Source organism: Chroicocephalus ridibundus, chromosome 2, assembly GCF_963924245.1.
Source record: "Chroicocephalus ridibundus chromosome 2, bChrRid1.1, whole genome shotgun sequence".
Classification (NCBI taxonomy): Eukaryota; Metazoa; Chordata; class Aves; order Charadriiformes; family Laridae; genus Chroicocephalus; species Chroicocephalus ridibundus.
This window is the reverse complement of record NC_086285.1, coordinates 46734842-46762820: the sequence shown is the minus strand read 5'-3', so window position 1 is coordinate 46762820 and position 27979 is coordinate 46734842. Positions and strand designations below refer to the sequence as shown.

Sequence of the window (27979 nt, the reverse complement as noted above, 5' to 3'; positions counted from 1 at the left end):
CAGACAGGGGAAAGGTTTGGTAATCACCGTTTTATTTACTCAGTTTCAGCCTAGACAGTGCTAATACAGAAAGTACCGTGTTTTACTGCAGTCACTGTGCCCGACTCTGGAAACGGGCATACGACATCAGGATAGCACCTACACATCCCTGGAAAAAGTTTACAGAAAAAAAAATATGCAGAAAAGACACTGTAAGTCTGTTACTTTGTCATTTGTTTATCTAAGCAGTCACACAGTGACACGGATTGTATCTTATGCCCCTCTGTACATCAAGAGAAAAAAAAATACACCATACAGAAGATAAGCCAAAGTTCAGTTGTTTGACATCTTCCAGGTTGTGAATTTTCCCTTGTCCCCCACAGACTAACTACAGGGGTTGCCAAATACCGTAAAGATAAGTACTCTAAACCTTACACGAGCTTCCAGTTTTGCATGAGACTGTCAAAGGGGAAAAAAAAAGAAAGAAAAAAAAAAACACGAAGAAAAAAAAAAAAAAAGAGAGACCAAGTCTGTTCATCTGGGGTTTAAGAGACAAAGAAAACCATGAAACAAATGCACTAGGACTCACAGGAGACTTTCTGATTTCACGGGACGTGAGACCAAGGCCTAGATAAGCAGCCAGCCAGTCAAAAAGGTCATTTAAAAAACTTGGGATTATCTAACTAAAACAAATTCTTTAAAAAAAAAAAAAAAAAAAAAATCTGTTGGTTATATAACCAGTTCACCTATGACGATTACTAGACACAGAAAGGAGTAGGGCATAAGATCCTTTGCTGAATGTTGTCCTTAGGCCTGGATTGCCTTTTGGACTAACACTTAAAAACATGGAGACAGAAGAGTAATACTTTTTAAACTTTCTCTGTTAACTATAAAAACAGAAATAGGAGCTTCATAGTTTTAGATAGGTTAGCCTTTAAACCATTAAACAGCAGAGGAAAAAGTTTAGTGTTGCTTTAGGGTTTTGAGTCTACTTTGCATCAAAAAATAAATCTTTGAAATTCTTACTAATTGTGTATGCAACATTTAAGAACAAAGGGCCTGGTCCTGCAGCCCTTATTCCTCAGGAGGTAACAGATGCCAATAACCATCAAGATGGCCTTTTTCCTTTAAAAAGGTCAGTATATAGGACATGAAGCACAAGTTTGCATGCAGCACTGCATGACAATTAAAGAAAGATAATTTCTAAATCTGCAAAAACTTCAGTATGTACTCAAGCTATACATACAAAATGAAGAAGTTACCAACGTCAGTGTCTCTTCAGACTACAAATTATGTCTGATGGCTTACTGTAGATGCACAGCAAACTCATCTTTTCTTGATAAATAAAGAAACTGATGATCAGCACGGTGAGGAGAGGTATCTAAATCAAGGGGAATGGCCAAACAAGTGCAGAGGTATTCTATGCAGATTTTATTTTCTTTGCTTTAATAGCAGCTTCAATCTCTTCCATTATTGGCACTGGTCCTGCATAGTTATTAGTTTCAATAGCTTCTAATTTCTTCTGATAGTCAGTTGGCAAGCCATTCTGTTCTGCACCCATGCATATAACCTAAAATCCAAAGGTGAAAAAGAGCCGTCAATAATAGGGTTAGGAAGGACAGACCTCTCCAAACATTTACTCGTACAGGAAGAACCACTTAAGTTAACAAGAGAATTTATCCCAAATAATGCCATTTGTACTTAAAGATAGCCAAAGGCTTCTAGAAGACCGCTGAAGACCTTAATCATCAACAAAATTACTCTGAAAAGGCTTGTAACTACCAAGGCATACCCTTAAGATTCTGAAATGCTACTAACATGCACAAGACTGCACAATTAAGCTGTTACTCAGTTATTCCGTTCTTTCTCCCAGGGAGGAAAAGAACTCCTTTTTATGCCTTTAGCCAGCCTTAGTATCACATCTCAATGAGAAGCAGCATACGTTATTGAAGTTATTTTTAAAATTAAACTGTTCAAATCTAAAGCACAACAGCATGGTTGTAGTAGGCAGGTTACAGAGTAACAGAAACAGATACTTAGCCTAGTGAAAAAGCACGGATTCCTTAGAGTTTTCCTACTGCAGCCTTCCTTCTGCATACGAAATAAACTTAAGTATTGGTGCAAGAGAAAATAAGTGACAGTGAGAGGAAACGTGGAGGCTGTAGGAGCCAAGGCTTGAAAGAGACACCAGCAAGTTCCAGTTAAAAAACCAGGCAGATTTAAAAAGGTGACACTACTGTAAATACCCTTTCATGCAATCAACAGTCAGGAAATTCAAGGATGAGGTGTCTAGAAGGGATGAAATTTGCCACAAAAGGTACACAACAATAGATGGATGTAGATCACTGTGTGCAGATGCACTCACCTGTACTAAATTTTTAGCTCTCCTGCCTGGTTAAGTTAAACAAATAAAAGCTGCGTGCAGGGGGGCGGAAGAAGAGAACTAACAACTGACCCTGACAACAGCAGGAGGGAATGTTTAACTAAAGTTGCCAATATTGGAAGTCTGCTCTTACAGCATACTAGCGAGAGCTGACACGCAGCAGCAGACTACGTATTAATTGCTTGAAAAGTGCTAAAGATGTGTCTTGACAGGAGGTGGGAAGGCAGGAAAGAGGTTTGTGAAGCAGCAGAGCCTGCTTTCTAAGCAAGGTTTCTCTCAGAAGTCTTGCAGCAGCTGGCCGTAGCTATGCTCCTGGAGGCTGACTCATAGGAGCGAGCTCCTCGGTTAAGAGAAGGCTGCACACTTGGGATTTAACAAGCTCAAGCCCCGCTTCTTTGCTTTCGGTAGGGAAAAAAAAAAAGTCAACATGTTACAGTGATGTCTATCTGCAATTGCTAATGGCTGCACAATTCCAGACATGCAGTCATGCCACCCGAGGCTAGGCCCGCATCAGATCCCACAAGCTAAGCAGGTCAGGCCTGCTGCGTGACTGGATCATGCGTCTCTACAGAGTCCGCGTGTTGCAGAACGGTGTTGAAACACCTCTGCTTCACCAGCCAGCCATCAAGTGGGAAGCCTGCAGTGCCGTGCAACGCCGCTGGAAGTCCTGTGATATACTGGTGATGCATGTGATAAAAGGAGGCGAGTGGACTCCTGTATTAAATGACATTAAGATACTTCATAAGAAAATAGGGATAATCCATGTCCTTGAGCCTACAAGCCAGGTGCTGTGTTCTCCCCACAGAAGCTTCCCTCTGTCGTTTTAGTGGAATACATTAATTTTTCAGACAGAGAATTGCTGCATACAGGTAAACAATATCCTTCAGAAATCCTTGTGTCAGTCATGACTAATTCACAAGTTAAACAGAGGCTTCATGTAAGGCATAACTAGGCCAAAAAATAAAACTGATTTAGTAGGCCTTTAAGAGCTAGCAATCTTCTGCGAGCATCATTACACTATTACATCGCAGAAGGATTAAGTTACATCTTTAAATTAGAGTTACTCATGCCTTCCATCCACTCTAAATAAAGTACTTATTAAATAGGATAGAAGTACTGCATTATATATTTCTGTGTATTCTCTCCAAAATTATAGTGCAACACCTACCTTTTTATATTGAGGAGAAGGGGGACCACAGACATAGTCCTTCATCTGGTAGCTTCGACAGGTCAGAACCTTTCCTGCTTGAGTGTGGACATTAACTTCTATTGGGCCATAAATGCCATCTTCAACTCCCTCTTGCCTGTAAAGGAACATACATTCCTTTCATGCCAAATAACTGATGCATCTTTTAAACAAACTGCAATTAAACATATGCATTTATTAGAATTCCAGGCAGGACGCTAGTCTGCACTATTAACAGACTTAAAGAAAAGCACATAAAGAAAAACATATTCCAGTACTTCTTGTGCAAAGTTGTTTCATATAAAAAAAAAAGTTTCTGAAGAAGCAGCAGCATTCATTTTCATCATTTCAGCTCTATAAGAAAGACGACTAGTGGTTAACTTGCGAAGTTGGAGGGGGAATACTCCTTGTGAATGAATTACTGTGCAAGTCTGGTAATCTACAAGAGAAACACAACCAAGATTATCGGAATTAAAGAGCCAGGCACATATCATTCCTTACCTTCCACTCAGATAATGAAAACAATTGTAAAGTTTTATCTTGCCCATTGTGTTGTGTTTGAACAAGGGGAAATTCACACATCTCCTCTGATGCACATTCCAATGAATAATCCAAGACACCCTTTAATTTGCGCAAGACACGTACAGCGACAATGAGCTAGATCAGGGCAAACCCCATTTTGTTAATTTTTTGTTATCAAAATCATGCTGGTTTAGGAAAACAAAACTCAACTCAAAACCAAGGCTACTTGTTGTCTTTGACCATTAGCATTCAGCCACCAATAAAAGTCTGAAGAAACAGAAGTAAACGAGAAGCTTAAGCAATACAAGACAGGCTTTGTAGCACAATTAACTTCAGATGTGCTTTAGATATGAGTGATAACATGGGTTTTAACACAGCTCATCAAAACATCATTTTGACAACCTATCTTTCTTACAAAGACTACCATTTCAAGTTACTTAACATATATAACATGGGACATGTAATGTGAGTAACTAGGTTAAGTGCAAGTAGAGACTGGAAGCTAACTGCAGACTCAAGGCCAACAGGCTGCAAAGTCAGTCACATGGGTGTGTGAGAACAAGAAAAATGTTACAGTTAAGTAACATCCACTGCTAGGACATATGAGGATTTAGTCATGATTTAGTCTGTACTGTATAGATTTGTGAAATACAGAGGACAAAAAAAAATTATCTGACCACAAACCAGCACCAAAATGCATTTGAAGGCAAAAAGTTCAGCAATCTAAGCAAAAGATTCCCCTCCCATATTTGTTTTCTATATATTACATTGTTTTACTAGTACTTCAACTAACTATATGCAGCATCAATTACACATTCCCTCCTCTGCTTCTGGATAACAAAGCACAGACTTCTTTATCCTGATTGGAAGGAAAAACAATGAGGGGGGTGGGGCAAATAGTGATTTTTTTTTTTTTTTCTTGATACATAGACATTCCAGGAAATAACTTTGTTGAAACCTTACAAATACATCTGCTTGCACAGAGCCAAAGAATCCCAAGACCTTCAGCAGGAACACATGCAAACTCATTTGAGTTGGTCAGGAGAAATGCTTAGAACACTATCAACTGTCACTATAAAAGCCCAGAAGACATCCTATTTCCTCCCATTTCCAGTTCACCTTCATGGCATCAACGAGGCAGCTGGGAAAAAGCAATCTTTAAGACTCATGTCTGTCCTGCCGTTTTTGGTGATGTTATAGCACTCAAGTCTCTAGCATCTTAGCCAGCATTAAAGTTTATCCCCTGTCAAACAGACGTCAGGGACCTCCAATTCTACAGTATATAAATAACACTTCTAGAAGTCAAAATACAAAATACTATCCCCATTGTGGGGGGAAACACAGTGCTACTATCAAAGCAGATGCTGTCAGACAGGATCTTTATACTTGTGAAGATTATGCTTTAGGAAAGCACGGCAAATCAGGAGATTTCAGTAAAGGTCAGCAGAAAGGGGGGCAGAAGGTTAAGTGTCTAAGCAACAGAGGAGGAACTTGGGAAACTATAAAGTAGGGACACGTGAAGCTCACCCCAACCAGAAGCATACCAGCTAGATGCCCTCCCACTTGGGACTAACACTCCCAACCAGGATATGAGAGTGCTGAGAGCGCCCATTCCCTTGATGTGCTAAAAGACCTTGGGCAACCGTTTCTGTTGTTTTTCAGGTTCACCGTAGGCAATGAAAAGCAAGTAAGACCTTCCAAGTTTCATGGCCAAGGTTATAAGGACACATCTACTCAGCACAGCGCAGTCATAACCAAAATTGCAACAGTACCAGCGGCAGAAGAACTGTATTAATTTAATGCTTTCAATGGTTTTAATATGCTGCGCTTCCTTAGCCTCACTAACCCAGATTTCTACTGGAATTGACAGTGAGGAACGGCTCTGAACCAAACGATCTTTGTGTACCAGGAGCACCATGCTGTGCAGGCACATCACAAGAGCTGCAATAAGCACATGGCACCAGCCAAAGTTTTGGAGATTAAGTTCTAAGTCCTGCTGTAGACCCTGCAACAAGTTATGCTACTCCTTGATCTGTTTATCCAGGCGGTCCTCCAGACTTCAGCCTGGGAACAACTTGCTCAGGTTGCCTTAAACTTATCTTAATTATCAGGCACAGGCAGAAGGTTCTTCGCCGTGCACTGCAATGGTGCAGGCAGCCTCTCCCATTCAAAGGGAGAAACAAAACCGCCCCAGTTCTCTGCTTGAATCTACCTCAACTTCACAAAAGTGTGAATCCTTAGAAGACATGCAAAACAACATCCTCAAAAGGTCCCTTTGCCTGTATTAAAGATCTTGTCCTCTTCTGCAAAGTCTTGTCCTCATCCCTTCCTTTTCCACTGCAATTGGAGTCTACAGATGTACAGAGACAGAAATTGATGTCAGTCTCAAAGGAAACTCTCCCTAAAGCAATGGGAAAAGTGCCACAGGACAAATACAGAGTTTACAGTCATTTAAGGGACAGGACATTGTGCGGACAGGGGTTAGAAAAAAAAAGGAGCCCGACCAATGTATCAGCTCCAAATCAAGCTCCACACCTTGTTAAAACACCCCTAAGTAGCTTTAATTTGAAAACAAAGCCATTTAATCACAAATATGTTAGAAGTCAATACACGTACTGTGAAGTGAAATTCACATATTAAAATCCAAAGCATCTTCTTGTTTCCAACACCAAAGTTTCCACACAGCTCTTTACCAAAAATTAACTACTACTTTTCAATTGCTCTCTAAAGTAGTAGAAGACAGCAAAAGTTAAGTCACCTACTTATCCAGTGAACTTAAATTGCTAGCGTTCATTTTCCACACTATTCCCCATACTTCGTCTCCAGGGCTCTGAACAATGGTAGCTGTACCTCCATGCCAGACAGAACTTGTCCTGCCTTGATGATGGCCAAACTCGAGCTTAAAATCCTGCAAATGAAACCAATGCACAGAATCAATTTCCACTTAAGATAAGGGCTGTTGGCTATTCTTGACATGAAAGGGGCAGCTAAAGGAGAGTCTACAAGTAGTGGAGTCATAGGAGGAGGAACAGACAGGTGGGATCTGATGCAGCTCCCACCTTATGAGGGGCTGAGGCAGCCTCTTCCACCTCTCCATGAGAAACAGGAGCCTTGGGACAAAGGGAAGAGAGGTCTGACAGAAGGCACTGTTGGTAAAAGTCTTGGTCTGTGGATCAATGTCCAAACCTCTTAGTAAGCTGGCCTAAACATTAGCTAACAATTTCTAGTGGTGAGAAGAAAGTGGAGGTAGCCCTTCTTCTAGAGTAGCACAGGTACCCAATTCTGCAGTGAATACAGCAGTGCTGAAGAAATGTCAGCTGGACTTTTGTCCAAGTTGGCAGTGACGGGATTGCTCATGTGTTTCTCTTTGGACAACATGCAGGTTCCCCAGCTGAGACGTGCCTTTGAGACAACACCATGAAGGAGGGAACTGACTACTACCTTCTTGTTCCTCAAAAGACATGCCTACCTGGTGCCCATTCCTTTGCAGATTTTGGTGCTGCTCAGACTTAAATGCTACCAAGCAGGGTCCACGAAAATAGTAAGGGTAAAGAAGCCGCCAAGATGGTGAACTTTGGGTCTTGTCCTCATGCACTAACAGAATTGCCCAATTATAAAATACCATCCTGTGTATTTTCCAGTGTTCTGTGCCATCTCATCACTCAACTGGAACATTCTTGGGTATTTTTGAGTCAAGGCATATGCCTCCTTGAGTGAGCTTATTCAGGTTTTTGCAAGTTGAAACATTTTTTTTAGAAATCAAATCTCTCTTTTTCTTATAAGTAGTTTCAACTATTACTTTATAGGCAAAAGAGCATAATGGGTTCTTGCATTTTTCCAGGGTAATTTCCCGTCTGATTCCATACACAGTTTCCTCTCCTACTTGTTAGCCAATTTGTGGATACTTCCCTAGCAGCAAAGAAGGGAGAGGAAAAAAAAAAAACCCACCCACCAACTTTCAGGAAAACTACCTGCTTAATCACAACAACAAAATCTATCATAGGCAAAAAGGATTAAGAACAGCAAAAAAAAACCAAAAAACCCCAACCTATACAACCCCACAGCTTTGTTTATTTCTCATGATCACCCTCTTCAAGCTATTAGATAATTTTGATTTTCAATACATGCATGTACATATTAATACTCATTTTTTGAGACACGTTACCCTCTTGTAAGTGTCCTAACAGATATGGGGGAAAGGTCGCAGAATTTGAGCAGCTGGAGGCTTACACACAGAAGTACAGCACTGACCAGAACACTAATTGAATTATTTTGTATGAGTGTGTAAGCAATAATCAGCAGCCTGTCAAAGCCATACTGTTTACTCCCACAATAGAATCATCTTCCTTACCCATAAAATGTCCCCCATTAAACTACTTTCACTAGAAAAAAAAGTTTACTTAAGACACACTAATCATCAACCATTCAAAAAGCCGCTCCAAAATGGCTTTGTAATGTTCGGGTCACCGGATTACCACGGGAGGAGGTCTCTGGACTGGACTGGACCCTGCAGACCCTCAAGCCCACATAATTGGCACACAAATAAACAGTCCAGTCAAGCAGCAGCCTGAAGTTACAGATGTGGACAAGCATTGGCAGGGCAGCCCCAAGGAAATACCTTCATAGAGCTAAGTACCCTAGTTTAAAAAAAAAAAAAGCGCCAATTTTTTATTTTATTCCTCCAGTTATATTTCCTTGGACCTGACCCCTACTGAATACCTGCGGGGAGGTGTATAAAACTGTCAGGTACCGCACAAAAAGGGCAACAGAAACCGTACGTTCTATATGCTGTTTCTGTGTACTATTTCTATAGCACGGTTAACTCCGGTTCTGGAAGCAGCAATCCCTGTGTTACACCACGCGGGCAACTGCAGCAGGCACTGCAAGGAAAAGGGAAGAAAGACACCAGATACTGTCTTGGGTCAAGAGCCTGGTCTTTGGCCCTTCTTCTAAGTACCAGTGTAATACCCCTTCTGTGCTTATTACACATCCCATTTCTTACAGCCTTTGACTGAAGATTAACAAAGCTTTAAAAAATAAAAACAGAGGCAAGTGAATTTAATAATCTAGTTTAGCATCCAAAGTACTCTGTTTACAAGCTATTTTTTCTTTTTTTTTTTTTTTTTTTTTTAGCCAACGTGGTAGTACCATAGAGCAATTAACAGAAACCAGGTCCAACCTTTGTGTGCTCCCAAGCATCGGTGATTTTTCCAGCCTGAAGCAAGGGAGGGAAGCCACCCGGCGTTAGCAGGAAGCACAGCAATCGGTCGAAGGCCGGATAGAAAGTCTGGTGCCTGACTTTCAGCTAACCTGCAGCCTGGCAAGAGGCGTTCATTGTGTAACCTGAAAAACTACCCCAAACTCAAACAGAGAGCTGAAGCACAGGGCTTGCTTTTAGCCACAGGTAAGCGCATGACACACTACTGCTTTCCTCCTCACCTCTTGAGGTCTGATCCTGCAAGGTGATGGACTCTTGGCAGGTTCAGCCTCTCAGCAGCTACCTGTAAGCACCTCATGCTTTACAGAAGCGGGCATCACTTGCCAGGCTGATTGACCCAAGAGACACCAAATATCTGACTATAGGGAGCCTATTAATTATAAGGTTTCGGAACTTCTTCATACACTCTATATCGTTTCCTGCCGGTTACCCCAGGAGAACCCTCAAGTTGTCCTTAAGTGCTATCAATCAATGCTCTGCTCCTCCAAGGATCCTTCCAGCTGTACACATCTGTACATCAGCAGCTTAATGACCACAAGCTCGTATTTCCAAGCCTCCATTAAAGCAAAGTTGACACGCTAACATTTAATAACCACAGAGAGGGGAGAACCGCCGGGGGCTGAGGAAGGTGTCACCACAGTTGTGCAGTGCTGGGTGACAGCCCGCACCCCACCCGACCTGCAGCAGGGGGAAGGCTCCTCGCTTGTAACCAGCATGAAATAAGGAGTTTTGGTTTATTTTATTTTTTTTTTAAACAAAACATCCTTTTAAAGCTGCCAGGAACTCGTCCCATGAATCCAACTGGGCACCCACTACTCACGTTTTCAGGTCCGTAACCCTACGCGCGGGGTCTTGCCTGGTGGCCTCTCAGACTTGATCAACCCCAGTGAGATAAAACCCACAAGGACGGGAATAACGCAAACGCTTCGTTGGCTGCGGGCAGCCCCGGCGGCGGGCCCCGAGCGTCACGCCGTGACGTCACTAGTGACGGACACCCCCCCCCCCCCCCCTTCCCCGCCTAAACCCTGCTACCGGCAGAGGGGACCGGCCGCCCGGCAGCGCCGGACCCCACGTAGCAGAGCCGGGCCCACGCGTGGCTCCACCAGGGCAAGCGGACTTCCCCCACTCCCCGCCCCCGGCACCGCCACCCCCCCGCACCTGCAGCCGTGCCAGGGCGCAGAGCGACGCCGAGGGGTTGCGCAGCAGCAGCCGCTCCCGCAGCAGGTTGCTGCCGTACGCGTAGTACAGGAACCAGCCGTCGCCGCCACCGCACAGCTCCATCGGCCCCGTCCCGCTCCCGCCGGCGTCTGCCTGGGCGGGGCCTCCCACCGACTTCCGCATGCAGCGGCGCGGTGACGTAGCAGCGGCGGCGAACGCCTTCCGGACACGTCACGCCGCCACCTTGCAGGGGAGTGACGTAAGGAAGGTGGATTTCTCTCGCCTCCCCAGGCGGGAGGAGGGAAGCACCCTGCCCCGGGGCCCTGCGCCCTCGGCACCGCAGGAGGCTGCGCTGGGCTGGATAGGGAGCGGGAGCGGGAGCCATGCGCGCCACCAAGGGCCACGGAGATGAGAGGACGGGAGCACCTCTCCTATGGAGAGAGGCTGAGAGAGTCGGGGTTGTTCAGCCCGGAGAAGGGAAGGCTGCGGGGAGACCTTATAGCGGCCTTCCAGTACCTAAAGGGGGCCTACAGGAGAAGTGGGGAGGGACTCTTTATCAGGGGGTGTAGCAATAACGCGAGGGGTGACGGTTTTAAAGTGAAAGAGGAGAGATTTAGATTAGATATCAGGAGGAGATTCTTTCCTGTGAGGGTGGTGAGGCACTGGAACAGGTTGCCCAGGGAGGCTGTGGATGCCCCATCCCTGGAAGTGTCCAAGGCCAGGCTGGATGGGGCTTTGGGCAGCCTGGTCTAGTGGGAGGTGTCCCTGCCCATGGCAGGGGGGTTGGAACTAGATGATCTTTAAGGTCCCTTCCAACCTGAACCATTCTGTGATATATGTAAAATACAGCAAAACAGCCAAGTAAGGCTGTAATTAACAATAGCATTACAATGGCGAGGGACCATTTGTTAATGCTGTTACAGTAGCCCTCATCCCACGTTGGCTCCTTGAGCGGAGGCAGCTCATGCAGGATTCAGCGTAGGATCCCTGGCAGAGCGGCACCTGGTCTCTGGGCACATGGAGAATATGGAGGGGAAAGCAGCAAGCGGGAGAGCTGACCCAGCTCCTTCCTTTAGCGACGTGTGCAGCACCCCATTTGAATCCCTGCTTTAGTTTTCCCAGCACAGGTGTGGGCAAACTCAGATTCATCATAAAGCACATGAAGTGATAAATGTGGTTCTGATCCTTCATGACCAACAGTTTTCTATTTTTAGAGGGCTGGTTGTTGGTTTTTTTTCTTATGTAGGAATAAATATTTTAGGGCGAGAGGGAACCATTGTGTTCACTTGTTACAGAGGTTGTAGCATTATACAGCAGGACCTCCTCAGTCTTACACCTTATGACAACAAGTAGCTGAATGTATCTTTTGAAAATCTGCTTGTGGTGTATGCTTTTAGTCGACTTTCCCTAAGGAAATGCAAACTCCACACGGAGAAGCATATATCTCTCCTCTTCCAGCGTCTTCTGGACTGTTGGTTAGTTTCAACCAGAGGGGACAGAGAGCAAGAGCTTTGAACTAAGTTTCAAGATAACAGGCAGAGATGGCTTTGAGACAGTGGGGAACCCACGGGAGAGGCTTCCAGAGGGCCCCTGGCTTTTGACTAAAGCTCACAGATTTGTGTGCCCCAAAATCAGCCGGCCCCAGGGACTAAGCCTGCCAGAGGGCAGGTTTTCCAGGCATTGTTGCATGCTCAACTGCCCGTTTGGGTTTGCTGTGAGGTGTCCCTTGTGAGTTGAGCTTGACATTTCTTTCTAAACAGAAAAAGTCTTATGTAGGAATTGGAATGAAGCAAGTAGCAATTGTTACTTTTTCAGTCTCAAAACTTCTAAAAAAAAAATCCTCAACCAGCCTTTCATAACATGTTTTACATTATTGAAACTTCGGACACTCTGTACAGAAAATGCCGTTTTTTCTCAACACTCGGAGTTTCAACAATGATTTTGATAATTTTTCATTCAAAAAATGTGTATTTTGAAGAATGAGAAACTCTTAAACTTGTGTCCTTTTTCATGCTATTCAAATTGACACTTAATGTTTACAAAGTCAGATGATTGACAAATGAGGAGACTGACTCCCTGATCTCATAGCTGGGTTTGTGCATGTGAAAGCTGTTGTTAGTAAAATTACAGGTAAACTTATGGGACGAGACTTAATTTAAAACACTGCCGCTTGCAAATCAAAGTATTTAATCACTCAAAAAGTCACTTTCAAACTAAAATGTTTTGAGGTTTCCACTTTTTATAGACACTACTGAATACCAAGCCTGTTCTATGACCAAGGAGTAGTAGCCAGTATTTTGAGCAGTGTGGTTTTGGTGTGCGGGGGGTGTAAGTTGTTTTTGCCTGTTCTAGATAGAGCATAATGCTAATTCAAATGCTATTGAAGTAAAACTTAAATTTATGGTGTTTAGGTTAATTTTTAATTGAACTGAGTCAATCAGTTTGCACTTCTGAAGCCCATTTCTTCCCCAGCACAGCCCACGGCAATTTAGAAACAGCACATTGAGCCTCTCAACTATTCATAACAGTAATGGATGTAAGAGTTGAATTGGAAGAGTCAGCGCTGATGTCACGGGTCAGTGTCACAGTAAGCTTTGGCTTTAAACTATCTGGAAAATATAAGCCTCTATTCCCAACAGCTTTTATTAAGCCTTTTTTTTAATTAAAGCCTTAATTAAAACCATAATTGATAAAGTACCCAAATGCGCACTGCGTGCTCTGAGCCACTGGGCAGTGAGATGGCCAATGTCCACTGCAGAGCACCTAGTAGCTCATAGAAATGAGGCCTCCTGAGTCTGCAGAGCACGCAAAGCATACTTTAAAGAGGGAATGTTAACACTGAATCCTACTGTCAGAAAAACTAGGTTTTCATTGCTAATCCAAAAATGCAAAGGCCAGCGTTGGGGCTCATTAGGAAATCAGCCTCTGAATAGTCTGCAGCTTCTCACTGTAGCACTGTGAAGTGGCGCGGCTTAGATTGCTCTCTGTTTTCATACTTTCAGGCCTGAGATGGAAGAAAAATACATCTGCCGTACAGAGACAGAAAAGGGACAGAAAGCCCCGAGCAGGCTTGCTGAGGCATGCTGCGGTATGACCCTTGGAGAGGCCCCAGCCTGTATCTCCCTGGTGCCGTCAGCAGCAGCGTGGCCAGTCTGATGGTGAGGCAGCACGGAAGAGAAGTGAATCTGGTTTGTAAGGAAAGTTTTGCAAGCCTTTCCACTGATGTACGTGCAAATGATGGCTAAATGGCTGTAATGTGCATAGGGAAATACTTGGGCATTTTGGGCAGACCTTGCTTTGAAACCAACTTTCCAGTTGAAAAAATAGGGTGGAAGGTGGGAGGACCTTTCCTGTAGCAATTTTAATAGAAACCTCCAGGGCTTTGGTGGTACTATTAGATTTCACTCTTCTGCTGGTTCATGATCTTTTCAGGTGACAATTAACTTTCCTAGAGAGGAGAGTGTTAAATGAAACCCTGTTTTTTTGGAAGTTAAATCAGTCCTGAAGTTGCAGGCTATCTCCAGAGCTGCTGACATGAGACCTGTGTTAACCTCTTTGAAGCCCCAAACAATTTGGAGCCATTGTCTCCCCTTGGATGTAACTACAAAACCTGCGCAGAGTGAGCAGTCAGGAGTACTCCTCCTGTTTGGGAGCTTCCCAAACATGGGGAAAAGCTCTGGATATGCGCAGCATTTGTGCATTGTCAGTGGAGGAGATCAACAGGGTTATTTATGCAGAGAAAATAGGAGTTTGTTTCCATCAGGTTTTTATCCCTAGATGCAATATAATTCGTGCGCCTATCCTACTTAGGGTTTTAGGGAGAAAATGAGGAAATACTGAAAAAAAAAAAAAAGGTGTAATGGGATAAGTTAAACTGATGAAATGTCTGCCAGTCACTCGGTGTGTCTTCCCATCACTCTCTCTCCACCCCATGGTTGTCGCAGCATGAGCGCTTTAATTAATATTGAAGAAAAAAAAGAGAACCTGGAGGAATAATAAGGGCAACTAATGCAAATGAATCGTGTGTGCAGTCCTCCCCACAGCTTTTCTTTCCTCCCCGAGGAGCCATAGTAGGATGTGCTCTGCAATTAGTATTTCATTGAAATGATACCTTTTTTTTCTGCAAGAAGGTTACAGCTGGTGGTAGCTTCTTAATACAGTGTGCAAGGTCTGGGGTTCAGGAGAGATTTCATGTTCGTGCAAATGAATGCAAATGATTTTACAATGTCTTGTGGTGTTGCAGCACTTGTTCCTTCCCTACAAAACAGGGACCACGATGTCCTGCAGAAATGCAGTTTCCTTCCCTTCCCTCCTTGACAGAATAGCTACCAGCCCATGGGGCTCGTAGCCCCACTGACCGGGAGGAATATCATCCATCGTTCACTTTGCAATTCTGTTTTTGCACATTTCTGTGAATAGCACATGCAGCCATTTAGGAGAGATGAGCTATTAAAGTGGCTGGGTCTGTGCATGTAAATGCCTGCGGTTTTTTTGGCTCTGGCCAATGCCAAAGTGATTTTTGGTCCCTTCCTGAGGCAACTCCAAGTTCTCCCTGGCTGCTGCCCAGTCAGTGCAGTCCTGAGATGTCACTGCCTGGTGGGTGCTGTTTGGGTTGGAGGAATTAGCAAAGGAAAAGGAGAGCCATGTGAATCCCTCCTCCAGATCAGATATTGGAAAGAGGAGTGTGTGTATCTACGTCTTGCTTTTGCTTGTACCTCCTGGAGCCCAGGTCTGTACAGACAGACTGTGACAAGCTTCTTGCCTGAGCTCCTTCTAACTCTTGGAGGGGCAAAATGTATGTGATCTATGAAAAATAAACCACACAAAAAGGCTAAAAAAATGATGTGCATGAAATCTGGACACATGAAGAGTAGGAGAGCGCCTTTACAAACAGATGCTGGTACACGCAGCTGCCCTTAGTCACTTTGGCTTCCAAGGGCATCTGCACTGCTCACAGACCTACAGGTGTTTGTGAGTGTGACTTTAGCAATTGGTTTGAAAATCTTGCCAAATGTTACATCAGTTTTCAAAGGAATAATGCTGGGTTGTACTGCACAGGCTGTAGCTGGGACCCAGTTTTCTGTCTTGTTTATGACTGTACAGTGGGAACAGCTGGATGTTGAATTTCTGCTCATCTTTGTGTATGTAAATTCAAAATCTGGCTTCTTTCCTATGACCTAGTGTTTTGCTTTTCTCACTGTAAAGCTCTTCTGAATGATAACAATTCTTTTGTAATACAAAGCAAATGGTTACAGGACATTTTATCAAAATAGTTTCCCTTGTTACTGGAATCTCTTAGTTTGCTGTGTCAAGAGAATTTTGTCAGTGTGACATTTCTGTGGTCTGTTGTCTCAGGGTGCATTAGCATCACCCACTGCAGAAGCGATTGCTCCTTTCAGAGGACCAGTTCGCATTGCCATCCTCCTCTGGTGGGGACTTGTGTCTCATCAAACACCAAGCAGGTTATTTCTCCAGGCTGTCGAGTACTTGAGAATTTTTTTTCCCCCATGAATGTTATGACCACTGAATGCAGACTGGCAGATGAAAGGGATGTATTCTGCTGTCTTTAGGAAGCTTTGCCATTTAGTGTCCATTTACAATTTATTTCTGATTTTTTATTATACTTAATATCCATTCTTATTTACAGTTCAATGTTCATTTGCTGTCTTACCATTCTTTTGCCTTCTATAGGCTGGGAGCACTCTTGTTTTCTTCCTCCTTTTGTTCTCTTTCAGCACAGGAAAGCTATCAAATAAATTCAGTTCTGGATGGTATTTTCCAGTCCTGTATTAACCCTATGGCTTTACATTTGAACCCTGAAGTGTATTTCACGTGAAGTAGGTTGGTACTTCTTCTTTTCCACTGCTGTGTCTGTAACCGTTTCTGTGCTGCTAATCTTCAGCCTGCAGAAGGCATCGCATAGCTCCAGCCACTGTGCAGGAACATGCCTGGTGGCCACGTGCTTTCCCAGAATCACCACCGTTGTCCTTCCAGGACAGCTTTGGCCTGGGAGGTGTTGGGGTGGAGAAAGGCAGTAGCATTTCCCTGTTTGCATGCTCAGTGCTAGCGCTGTGACAGAAGCATGTGGCATGGATGCCAAAACAGTCCCTGGTTGTACTGTTCCTTCTAGCTCTGCACAGACCTCGCAAAACATGTCACAACTCCCCACTGAGTGATTCTCAGCAGAAATGTTTCAGTAATTACTGATAAATTTAATTCAGTCCTTCCACTAGGCTGGTGGCCTCTGTGGATGTTTTTGTTGTGGAATAGAAGTGGCACTTTTTCTTTTCCCCACTTGTTTTAAACTCAGTTCAGCATGACATAAGCTAAACCAGAAAAATCCCTGTGTGTCAGAAAAAGAGGTTGACCCTCAGCATTGCATTGATGTGACAACAGCAGTTTGAGCTCACACTGTGGCTTGCCGTTGCTCTGCTCTTCTGTGTAAGCAGATCTTTCAACCAGTGGCAAGACCTGGTCCTGCTCAGCTGCACAGGACTTGACAGTGGTCAGGGAGTTGGCAGTGTTTTCCTCTCTCTGGCCATGTGATTGTAAACCAGGAGGGGAAGAGAGCAGCCAGAGGGCAAGCTCTGTATCTCTGGAGAAGGTGGGGCAAGAATATTAATGCTCCTCTGCCATCTGTGGGCAGATCTCAAGGAGCAACAAGAGAGAATGAAGCCTTTGTCCCTCAAAGCTGTTTTTCTTTCCATCTGCACTCCTACGTTGTTGTCTTTGAATGACCATATTCTTAGCACTTGTTCCCAGTGGTGGAGTGCTCTGCCTACCATCTCTCTCCCCTCATTTACCTCTTTCTTCCACAGCCTCTGCCATTGCAGCAGGGATGCAACCCTTGGAGCAGAACAGGAGAAAAAACTTGCCAGAGGGAAGGATGCTAGTACTTTGCATTCTTCACCAGATGAACCTTCCAGGATACATCAGAGATGCATCATGTGCTATCGCATTTCTGTTACCTCGAGTGTCTCTTGGGTGAAAAAGCCAGACAAGCCATCTTCAGGCTGCACCTGCATATCCCACTCTTCATTAAAATTGATTGCGGAGCTCACATAAAGTCACCCTTTCTTCAGCTGCTGCCTGTGCTGGTGCAATGCCAAACAGGCGGATATCCCTCTAGGAGTGCATTTATGGTGCTTGCGCAGGTGAGCCTGGCACATAGAAAAGCCAGTCAGCCCCAGCTTTTCCTCTGTGGCAGTTGCTGTATAATTGCTTCATCTTCGCTCTCATCATTTCTTTGCAGAACAACAGCTATGAAGAGCTGGATTTTGTTTCATGCACCGCCAGACTTTGTAGTCTGGTTTCCTGAGGAAGCACAGCTCGTGCTATCATATCACGTGCCAATGCCACTGTGTGCACATCCTTCACTGCTCATCCTAGTGACTGCTGAACACGTTGGGCAACTTCTACCAAACCTACAGGGAGGTACCAATCTCTGAGACTGTATGTTCCTGTGAATTTTAGGAAAGGGGGCAGCTGGGCAAAAAATAAGTCTAAAACGGGGAAAGGCAGCAGTTTGAGTACAGCTGCTCTTATGCGAAAGTGTGCATCACTCGAATGCAGCGAAAACCCTGCCCAGGACAGAGACAGTGGCCCAACTGCAGAAAAACTTCCAGTAGGAGTTTATGTTTCTCAGAAGTAAGGGGACAGACAACGCCTCAGTCTCTGATTTCTAATGAATTGTACACTGCAGCTGTACAAAAGTCACTCAGCAGCAAGCTCTGAATTCAACGAAAACAGGCTGTCTCAGGTTCAGTGCTTTGTGTGGGCTTGTCTTTCTGTTCATGTCTCAGAAAGAGCCCTTCTGCACCAAAAATTCAGCTTGCCAGACAAGTCAGTGATGTGAGGAGCACCCCTGGCAGAAGTTCTGCGTCAGAGCACATCTATTATTCACAGGGTTTGTAGAGTGCAGGGAGTTACAGAAGTCGTGTCCTGCCAAGACACAGAATGTCTCAGAGAACAGACAGAAGAACAGCATTTTCTTCCAAGGCGTATGTGGCCCTAAGCATCTCTAGGGATGCACATTTGGTAGCTGATTGGAAACAGGCTTATTTTATTTCTGCCCACAAAGGAAGCCCTGAATTATTTTTTTTTTAAGCAGTCAGGAAAAAATAATACATGTTTTCAGCAAGCTAGGACAGGTCCTCATTCCTTCCTTCCCACTCACAGGAGCATAATGATGTGGGTAGGGATGCTCATGCAGCAGCGTGCTGCAACGCCAGGTTGTGAATTTGTGCTACTTGCATGATGAGGGGTGTCGAAAAATAGTGGGTTACAGGAATAATTGGAGCCAGCAGTTGTCACCAATCTAGTTAATCAGGGCTGCTTTATACAAAGCGCTTCCCTGTCATTTCCACTGTACCGAGCATTCAAAAAAACAGTAATAAAAAACAGTCTGTGGCTGGTACGAGGGTGATGTGACCACCAGGTGCCACTCTTGCTCCACGGGGAATACAGGGCAGCTGAAAGGCCGAGCATAATTTGCAGGAAAAGCCAAAACAGACATCACTCATTTTGTCCATCGCTGGCTTTTCCTACAGGCTATAGCAGCCTCTCCTCACCCTCCAGTAAGGGGGACGCTGGAAAACCCCCGACAGTGGAAAACTGTGGGTACTGCTCACCCTGGTCTAAGTTTCAGTTTTCTGGCAGCATTTTTGCGCAGGGAGGGAGGGATGTAGATGGAAAGATGCTGTTTGGGAATGCTGTGGCATCTTTCACCGTCTCCTTATTCCGCCGTACATGGGAAAAGTTCTCCTCTAGCCCATGTACCCTCTGGAAGGCATGAACACCCTGTGGTGTTATTTAGCACTGAACAGAGATTTTATAGTTGCTTTAAGCACAATATTGGTTTTGGCCATGGAATTCAAGCTTGAAGTTTCCACAGTGTAGCCTCCCTGGTTTTGCTCATCTTCTGGTCACAGTTTTCTGTGTCATAGGGTCCTGGCATTTCCTGGTCCTCATGTTTATATATGAATGAAATGAGTCCCTTCCGGAGCCACAGCCACTGCTAGGCTCTCTGGGGCCCCAAGTACACTTTGATTTTCATGGAGAGAAGCAGGCTTTCCTACCTGCTTGCCCCTGACTGGTGTTACTAGTGGCCCCAGGGTATGGCTTGTGATGGGGTGCCATAGCCGCTTTCATTTTTCAAGATGAAGGGGGTGGGAAGGCACAGTTGGCACTTCTACTCTTGGTTTTCTGATCTTGGTGATCTGGGCTGATGTTTGAGTGCAGCGGTGTTTGAGAAGCAAGGGACTTCTAGTTCTTTTAGGTTCAGGTGGGCACCGTGTGTGCTTCTCACATGACCCTAAATCACATCAATAAGCTCAGTTTTTCCTCTGCTTCTGCTTGCCTTGCTCTCCCTGTCCACAACCCTCTATTCTGTCCTGCCCTTAATGTTTTGATGTAGCCTATAATATCTCGCTTGAGTTCTCTAATCAGATCTCTTCCCATTTGAGTTCCCCATTGACTAAAGAAACCTGACACTGCCAGCCTCTGCTTCAGTTGGAGGCCCTTCTTGTCTGCTGATTTATCCTTTATGATGTTTACCTTTTCTTTTCCTAGATCATGAATAAAGATATTAAATACAAGGTCAGTGGGGGCTGCTGATTTCCAAACCCTGGAGCTAGTGATGTTTCAAGAGCAATTCCATTATGTGATTAGGTTTCACTTACTGGGTTTTCTCAGGGAAATCGGTTGTCACAGAACAGCAGGCTCCAGCTTCCTGTAACCCTCTTAAATCAATCCCATCATATCACAGGAGCCTTATTTTAATAACTTCCATTGTAATTGTTTAATTGTTTGCTTGAAGAGGCCTCCCTGGTGTATTTAGTAGCAATCAGGTTTTTCAACAGATTACCCTTTTAAAACACAAGAGATAGAAAAAAAACTCAAACCAACAAAGAAACCTCCAAATAAATGTAGATTTCCTGGGAAAATGATGAACTGAAAAATCTATTGAAAAATGTCAGCCTGGCATTGACACTGCCCAGCTCTTTGGGGTTCTTCAAGTGGTGAGTGAGGAACCTCATATAGGGCTGATAGGGACAACATTTGACAGCATGGAGAGTGGGGAATGCAACACCCTTATTTGAAAGAAGGGTGGTTAACCCCATGGAAGGGTTTTGCAAGCGTATTTTCATGTCCCTGTTCTGATGTGCTCCCTGGAGGAAAGCGGATCAGCTGATCTGCAGAACCAAATTTAATTTGCTGTCTTCTGTTTTACATGCGTGTCCTGCAGAACATATGCTTCTGTTAGGACAGGGTGGATGACTTTGTTTAGCTCAAAGTGGTATTTCCTGGGAAAAAAGAAGCATAGTCTCAAGAAGTCCAAGTTGCTGGCTTGGAATCCTGCTTCACGTCTGCTGTGAAGGACTCATGTCAGTGTAGGGGAAAAGCAAGTATGTTGTGGCCTTTCCAGCGATGTCCAACTGCAGCTGTTTGTACAAGGATGAGAAATTGCTGCTATTTCTGAAATAGCTGTTTCTTGGGTTTGGAGGCAGCTGTTATCTGTACATCTGTGCCAGTAATAAGGACTCCATCCTGGCTCCGGCAGGTTTTGGTTAGCTAGAAAATTTCACTCTTCAGTGAACACTTTCTTTTATCGTATCTAGGGTCAAAATCCTTCCACAGCCCAGCCTACTGGCATGTTTCAGTATAGAGAGCAGTAATCTATCGATTTGTCTGCACCTGCAGACGGCCCTACCTGTTCTGCAGAACAAGTTCTTCCTGCAGTAATAAACACATCAGGGAGTTTAAAATGCAAAGCTATTGCTAGAATAATCACAACGGCTGATCAAAATTTGCACCTTGTTTTCCCTATTTCCCTCCTTTGTTGATAGAAGTGTGCTTGCGCAAACAAGAAAGAAAACATATTTGGTTGTTTTATGCACCTCTAGTCCAGCTTGCCTCCTTGGAAAGGCCCATGCCTGAATCGGGAACCAGATGATCTTCTATAACATCAGACCTGGATCTCCTGCTCCTTTATAGGCTTTTGATATCATCTTCCACCCCTGCTCCATGCGCTAACACGTTGGGTGAGCCAACCCTGGTACATGCCATCAGTATGTTGTTTTTTCACATGGCGTGGTCCCTCAGCATGGTGAAAGAAAGGCAGTAATGGAACGAACTGCTGATGGCCTGACTGTCTCGGAGCTGGGGGAAGAAAGACACAGCTGAGGTGTTCTTTCTAGTTCTGATGTTGTATGAAGGTAATACTGGGTTGTCAAAAGTATCTTTTTTGTCCAGGCAAAAATCCAGTTGGCATCACATCACGGGGGAAAAACCTGTGACTGTAACTCAAGAAAGGACCAACAAGCACTGTCTGCAAAAAAATAAAATCATAAAATCAAAACTGATGCATTTAAGTGACCGGCTGTGCATCCAACAATACCTGGTTGAAAGCCTTTCCTAAAGCAAAGCTTTCCCTCAAGCTTTTCTGAATTAACTGCAGTCACTGTCCTTTGCTCTATTGAGAGCTATGCCTATTCCTAGAGCTAATTTAAATTAGCTGTCCCAACTAATTAAAGAATCTTAATTAATGGAAAAATACTGAGTCTTTATCAGGCAGTCCTTGGCTGGAACACAGGCAAAGATACCAGAGCTGAGCAGAAGAGAGATGTTTTCCCCTATGCTTTAAATAACTTGCTAATATGAAAATGTGGTTATAACCAAACTCTCATGAGGATGAAGTTGTTTTCCCACAGCTATAGCCCAAATCTGGATTGTTACTCCATTTCCACTCAATCTCCCACTGACTACAGAGTGGTGTTACCTAAGGAAAGGCTGGTTTTGTGTGGGATGGCTCGTGGAGGAAGCACAAGCCAGGGTATAAGCAGGGGACAGCTTGAAAACAGTATTACTCCCTCCCCTGCGAGAGGAGCGAGAGGTGACTCACTGGAAGTGGCTAGCATCCTCCCCCTCTGCCCTCCCGGCCCTTTGGTCATCAGTTGGGTCAAAGACGGCAAGGAGGAGGACAGGGGCAAGCCATGGTCCTCCCCTGCTCAGGCGCCTGCTCCAGGCCCAGGGTGTGAAGGCCAGTGGTGCCACCCAAATAATCTCATGTGAGCTGCAGTTGCATGGGCCAGGTGGTTGAAGCCACAAGCTGACTTTACACCAGGACTTGCGTACTTGCCTCCTTGTGGAGACAACGTTCTTGTCTTGATGTTTCGAGATTCACCAGCTGAACAGGTGGATTTTATTTGGTCACTGAGCTTCTGTCTCTTCAGGTTTCCTGGGGGGTTTCTCTGTTCCTGAATCTCTGGCACTTGCTGCTTCTCTGTTGCCCAGGGACATCTGGCTCCTGACAGAAGTGGGTCTGAGCAGCGATGGATAAGAACGTCAGAGCCCCCAGGAGCTCCCTCCGACCACCAACAGCAAAAAAGATAAGTATTTCATAAGCACTCACCAGTCTGATGACTATGATGATACACAGTTTTTAGAGGGCACATTTAAGCAAGCAAAGTAATTACCATCCAGTTTAATTAGCTCAGAATTTAATCACCCTTGCAATTGAGGAAAAAGACCAGAGTCTGTCTGTTTCTAATTTAAGCAGTACAAAATTTCTCAGTGCCTGTTCTGGGACACCGAATAGGTGAATCTGTGTACCTTTTTTCTCTCAAATGAGGGACCCTACCATCCTTTAATTCTCCACTCCACCAGTGATTTCAGTAATCCAACAGATCATTTAAAACAATTGGTACTGAGCAGGAGTGATTGTGAAGCCCCCTAAGTCCTAGTTTGTGTGATACTTTCTCCAGCACTTTTTTTTTTCTGCTGCCACAGATAAAGAGTTCTTGACCATTCAGGACAGGAGAATCCCATTTCTGTTCCTGCAGTGTTTGCAGGAGAATGCCCCCATCCATTCTGTTTTAAAGAGGGAGAAGGAAGAGAAACATTCCCCTTGTGAACACTTTGCTGTGCAAACACTGTTCCAGATTAATGGTTTTTGGTCCATTAAATCAACAAAGCAGATAATTTTTTCCATTCTTCTTCAAATCGTTGTGAGCTTCTTTATGCCTGACTCAGACCAGATCCCTCTCTTCTAGTTTGCCTTCATTTTTCTTTCCTATATTGGCTTCTGCTAGGACTGAAAAATTATCTGATAGCCAGCTGGTGCCCCACTCAGATGCGTTAGGAAAGGAGAGCGAGGAATTTCTGAATGGCTGAGCACCTTGTGTTTTGCAGTATTAGGGACAAGACCCTGGAAGGTAGGAACACAATTGCACTAATGTTCTCTAGGTCCAGCTACTCTTATGTATAGCTAGACAAGAGGAGCGCATTGAATGAAGCCCAGGAACATAAGAATACAGGTAAGTTATAACGCAGATCTGCAGAGCGCAACAGAGGTAGCTAGAGCTGCTCTGAATTAAAAATAAACCAGCAGTTGATGAAGGCCATTAATGTAAAGGTCAGAAAGTTGTATGTAGAAGCAGAGTGGACTTTAGCAAAATGTTAACAAAAACGAATATAATGAAGAATGGAATCAAGTCAAGGATGAGTTAATCCAAGAGAGCTGTGTGTGATATGCTGCTTGTTGGTATCTGCTTTTGAGTATTGGCCATGATTCAAGGTGTCTTGACTTACTGATAAGTATGTGCTGCTTCTGGGGCTGCGTAAAAGAACTTTATCCAAGACTGCGCTCCATGCCATATGGGTCTTCTAGCGAGCTGATTTCTTTCTCTCGCAGAAACCTTCATTGTGGTTGTGTAGCTGTTCATATTACATTATAAATGGCTACATATCCAAGCTCTGCCTAATGATGCTTCTGACTCTTCCCACTTGTCCTTTTCAAGTGAGTAGACATACAGGAGGAAGAAAACCCTCAAGTGATACCACATTGCATGGACTGTACATGTCATTCATGCTTACACCTTATCTCATAAGGTTAAGAGCTTACCTTGCCTTGGGAGGACTCCCTGGCAGGGACATCAAAAGAGACTTTCCTCTGAATCACAGTAACTATGGGGTGGCCATTGCTAGCGACAGGCTACAGGATTTGTACTAATGTTACAGCTTGAGCCTCTGAGCCTGTCAGGAGTTTTGTGGGCAGTTACAAACCTGTTCAGCTTTAACTGCAAAACATTGCTCAAGAATCAGGAAAGCATCAGGGTGCTATTGCACCATCTTCTGCTATAGCTTAATGCCGATTCTGCAATGGTATGGTTTGGCTATTTGTGATAAAAGTCTAATAAAACTAACCAAATGTTTACCAAAACTAAGTAGTCATTAAAACTAACCTGTGGGACAGTAAGGAAAGAATGAATGACCACAAAAAAAGCAGAGAGCATATAAAAATAACGCTTAAGTGGACACCAAATCAAGGAGAAACAGATGCCCCTGCCCACACATATATTGAGCAGACACCTCCCAACAAAACACTTAGGACACTGGTGACTCACTTTAAACCTTCCCTCTTAAGACTGGTACCATTGACCTTAGGATGCAGGAGGGCATTGAAAGGGTGAGTATTACCACCGGAGAAAGGACTGAATACCAGAAAGTCTGTGCATAATGATTTTAACTAGAGAATTAATAGGAGTGAGTGATCCTTGGATAGCTTGGAATGTATGTGTTAGTATTGTTGTAACTGTGCTAATGATATGTTTATCCAGTATAGCGACGATTCAAGCCTATGTGCCACGCATGGCACCTAGCGCAACATTGTCTTATGAGCCCTGCTCCAGAAGCACATGTGAGGAGACACAGAGCACACAGGAATACATATACCTATATAAAGAATATACAAACATATAAAAATAAGTGTGTGTACATATATGTATGTGTATATATCTATGAGTTATATACGAGCTATTCTCTCATATTTCCAAGAACAGAGATTGCGTGAAGGTCAAGGGGGACTACGGAGAATTAAAGGTAGCGGAGCAATGAACTCCTTCATCTCTTCTACCCCAAACTATGTAGCACTGACACACAGGGCATATGCTCTGGAGAGTGCCTTGCCTTGCCTCCCTCCATGACACACAAGCATTGAGAATAGCCTTGTCTCAAATAGGCAGAGCCACCCAGGCCTGGTGAGTCCGGGTGAAGGAAGGAGGAACAGGCAATCTTCTCTTCCCAGGCTCCTCCCAGGAACAGGCAATCATCTCTTCTCTGAGTGAATTGTGAGAAGCTCCTTTTACTATGCTGGATTATTTAAAACCTGTTCAATTTTGCAGAACATTCCCTGGGATTAATATTTTAAGCACTCCTGTGGTGAGCATAACAAAATTTGAGAGAGGTCATTGCTGCCTTGTTGGATATTGACTTCTGTCCCATGAGGAAGCATTTTAACTGAGTTACAAAGTGTTCTTCTCTAAGATGCTTAAAATAGGACCGAGGAACCATTATGATATAAACTAATCAGCTGGACATCAAACTCAGAGATGATCCTGAAATTGTTTAAACATCGATTCTTTGTTATCTTTTCCTGTGGAGCATATTGCTCAATTCTGTTACCATTGAACTCGTGTCAGAAGGAAATTTCAGTGAGCAGCAGCAATACAGAAAACTTAGATTTATTTTTTTTTTTTTTCACAGAAGATTTTTCTCTTTTCACTATTTTAACAGTATGGGTGTATGATCAGAGAAATCGCAGCTTTTGTGTATTTTTATTCCTTCTCAATGAAACAATGTTATTACTTATGATTACTGAGCCAGTCAGGCATGAGAGAATGGATGTTGCAAGTATATCATGATACTACTCTTAAAATTTTAAAAAGACACATCAAATTAAAAGACATCAGGCAGTTGATTTCCCCCCTGAAAGTCCCATTGAAACGGTCCATGCAAAAAGAGGGCAAAACTGGGATCTTTCTTACCCCTTTTAACTTCATTCCTATTTAGTACTTTTGAGAGCCTAAAATGAGAGGAATCATTCACAGCATGCCCAGTATGGGCCTTAGCCAAACCCCATAGAAATCAGTTGGAAAAGATCTTTCCTGGGAGGTGGACTAAACTTGGTATTAATCAGAAGCTGCCAAACCTTAAGTGGTTGTCTCTGTGCTAATGCCACGCTGTCTCCCATCACAGCCCCTGTTCTGATTTAAATCTACTTTTTCTTCCTGGAAGGGGTAGGTTTGTTTTATATTTTAAAGTGCCACTGGCATGAAGTTAGCAGAGGCTCCCAGGAGCTTGTGGGAAAATGTTCTGGGATGCCTTTCGTATCTGAATATGGTCTCATGATAAGAGAAGTTTGCAGGGCTGATAATGAGTGTGCAAATATAGTTGAGACATTGCAAAAACGTACAGTTGAGACATTGCAAAAATAAACATAGGTGAAGAGGGCTGATCCAGTGGTCCACTGTTCTTTGCTAGAGCTGAGCACTGCTGCCATGCTCTGACATTTCAATGGGCATCAGGGAGCTCTCCTGAGGTGCAAGGAGCACACAAGGTATCTAGGTGGAACACGACTGATGCAAGGGAAAATTACCTCTTTCCTGAAGGGATGCAGGATTTCTCAAAATCAATCTATGATCCATGTGGGGGCAGATCCTCTGGTCTGAAGTAGCTGAGAGCTCTGTTGCTTAATAACAATTGAGAATTTTTCATACAAGTCCGATGCAGAATTTATTTCCAGGAGGAATTGCTAGGACCTCCATGACAGCTCATGGCTGCAATTCTCTATTAAGCCCTCTCATTGCAAGGAGATTTTTTTTTTTTTTCATTTTGACTTCTAGTTGTGCTTTCTAACTTTTCCTCTTTGCCCTCTGTGGCTTCCTTTGCCCTTCTTTTCCAGCAGGTTAAAAAAAAAAAAGGATCTTTAATAGGATCGGTTCCTCTCTTGTGCTAGTTGACCACTGCAAAGTAGGATCTGCTTCCTTTCTTGAGCTTTTGCATATATTATTCCCAGTCCTCGTACCTGCTGGCATATGTCATGGGCAGTGCTCCCTCAGTTTGTTTTCCTGACTGCAGTGACAATGCAAGTTAAATCCCTGTAAGTGAACTGGAGGACCCCCCTGCCAAGGGCCAGAGAGATGGATGTGGAGACAGAGATATGGTGACTGGGATCTAAACAGTACAGGGAGGGAGAACTAGAGCAGGGAAAAAAGCACAGGATACTTCTCCTTTCCCTTGTTCTGCAAGTAAATGGGAAATACAGAGAGATGCACACGAAGCAGAACTGGTCATACCCTCCCTTAAAATTCTGCTCAAAAATGAATGACAGTTTCCCTGTGTTTCTCAGTGCATCTGAGACCACGTTTCACCTGGGGAATTCGCATCCACCAGTTCTTCAGTGCAAGACGTGGCGAATCTTTCATGTTGGGAGCATATCAAGGAATTTATATTTTTTCAAACTGACCCCAACACCTTAGTCTAAATAACATTCCAAAGCCAGCAGGGAAATTACTTGGAAAGAAGCAAAATCTTTGTGTTCCCTAGCTTGGCTCACTGTCCTGTGTTTGCTCTTCCCACCTCTTGCTTTAAATGCATTAGCCTTTCTGCTCCCCCCACTTCAATCCCCAGCTTGGTAAGGCACAATGCAGGCAGTCTTGTGAACAGCTTGGCTGGATTTTAAGCACAGGAAGGG

The 27979-nt window shown here is 44.0% G+C and overlaps 1 protein-coding gene across 1 annotated transcript; it reads right to left on the bottom strand.

Annotated features, from left to right (window-relative positions):
• Positions 1 to 11: 11 nt before the first annotated feature.
• GGCT (gamma-glutamylcyclotransferase) lies at positions 12 to 10644 on the bottom strand. The gene is made up of 4 exons (XM_063325262.1): positions 10447 to 10644; positions 6833 to 6978; positions 3531 to 3666; positions 12 to 1549 (listed from the first exon to the last, which is right to left on the bottom strand). Exons 1-4 carry the CDS (start codon positions 10627 to 10629, stop codon positions 1400 to 1402), a joined length of 615 nt encoding a protein of 204 aa, XP_063181332.1. The 5' UTR covers positions 10630 to 10644; the 3' UTR covers positions 12 to 1399.
• Positions 10645 to 27979: the final 17335 nt, after the last annotated feature.

What these genes read in the sequence shown, in the direction of transcription:
- GGCT (XM_063325262.1), bottom strand. Translation starts at nt 10,629, where the DNA reads ATGCGGAAGTCGGTGGGAGGCCCCGCCCAGGCAGACGCCGGCGGGAGC. An exon ending in AATTTAAGTTCACTGGATAA is followed by an intron (nt 3,667 to 6,832) that starts GTAGGTGACTTA and finishes GTTCCTTTACAG; the next exon opens with GCAAGAGGGAGTTGAAGATG. An exon ending in CTTCTCCTCAATATAAAAAG is followed by an intron (nt 1,550 to 3,530) that starts GTAGGTGTTGCA and finishes TTTGGATTTTAG; the next exon opens with GTTATATGCATGGGTGCAGA.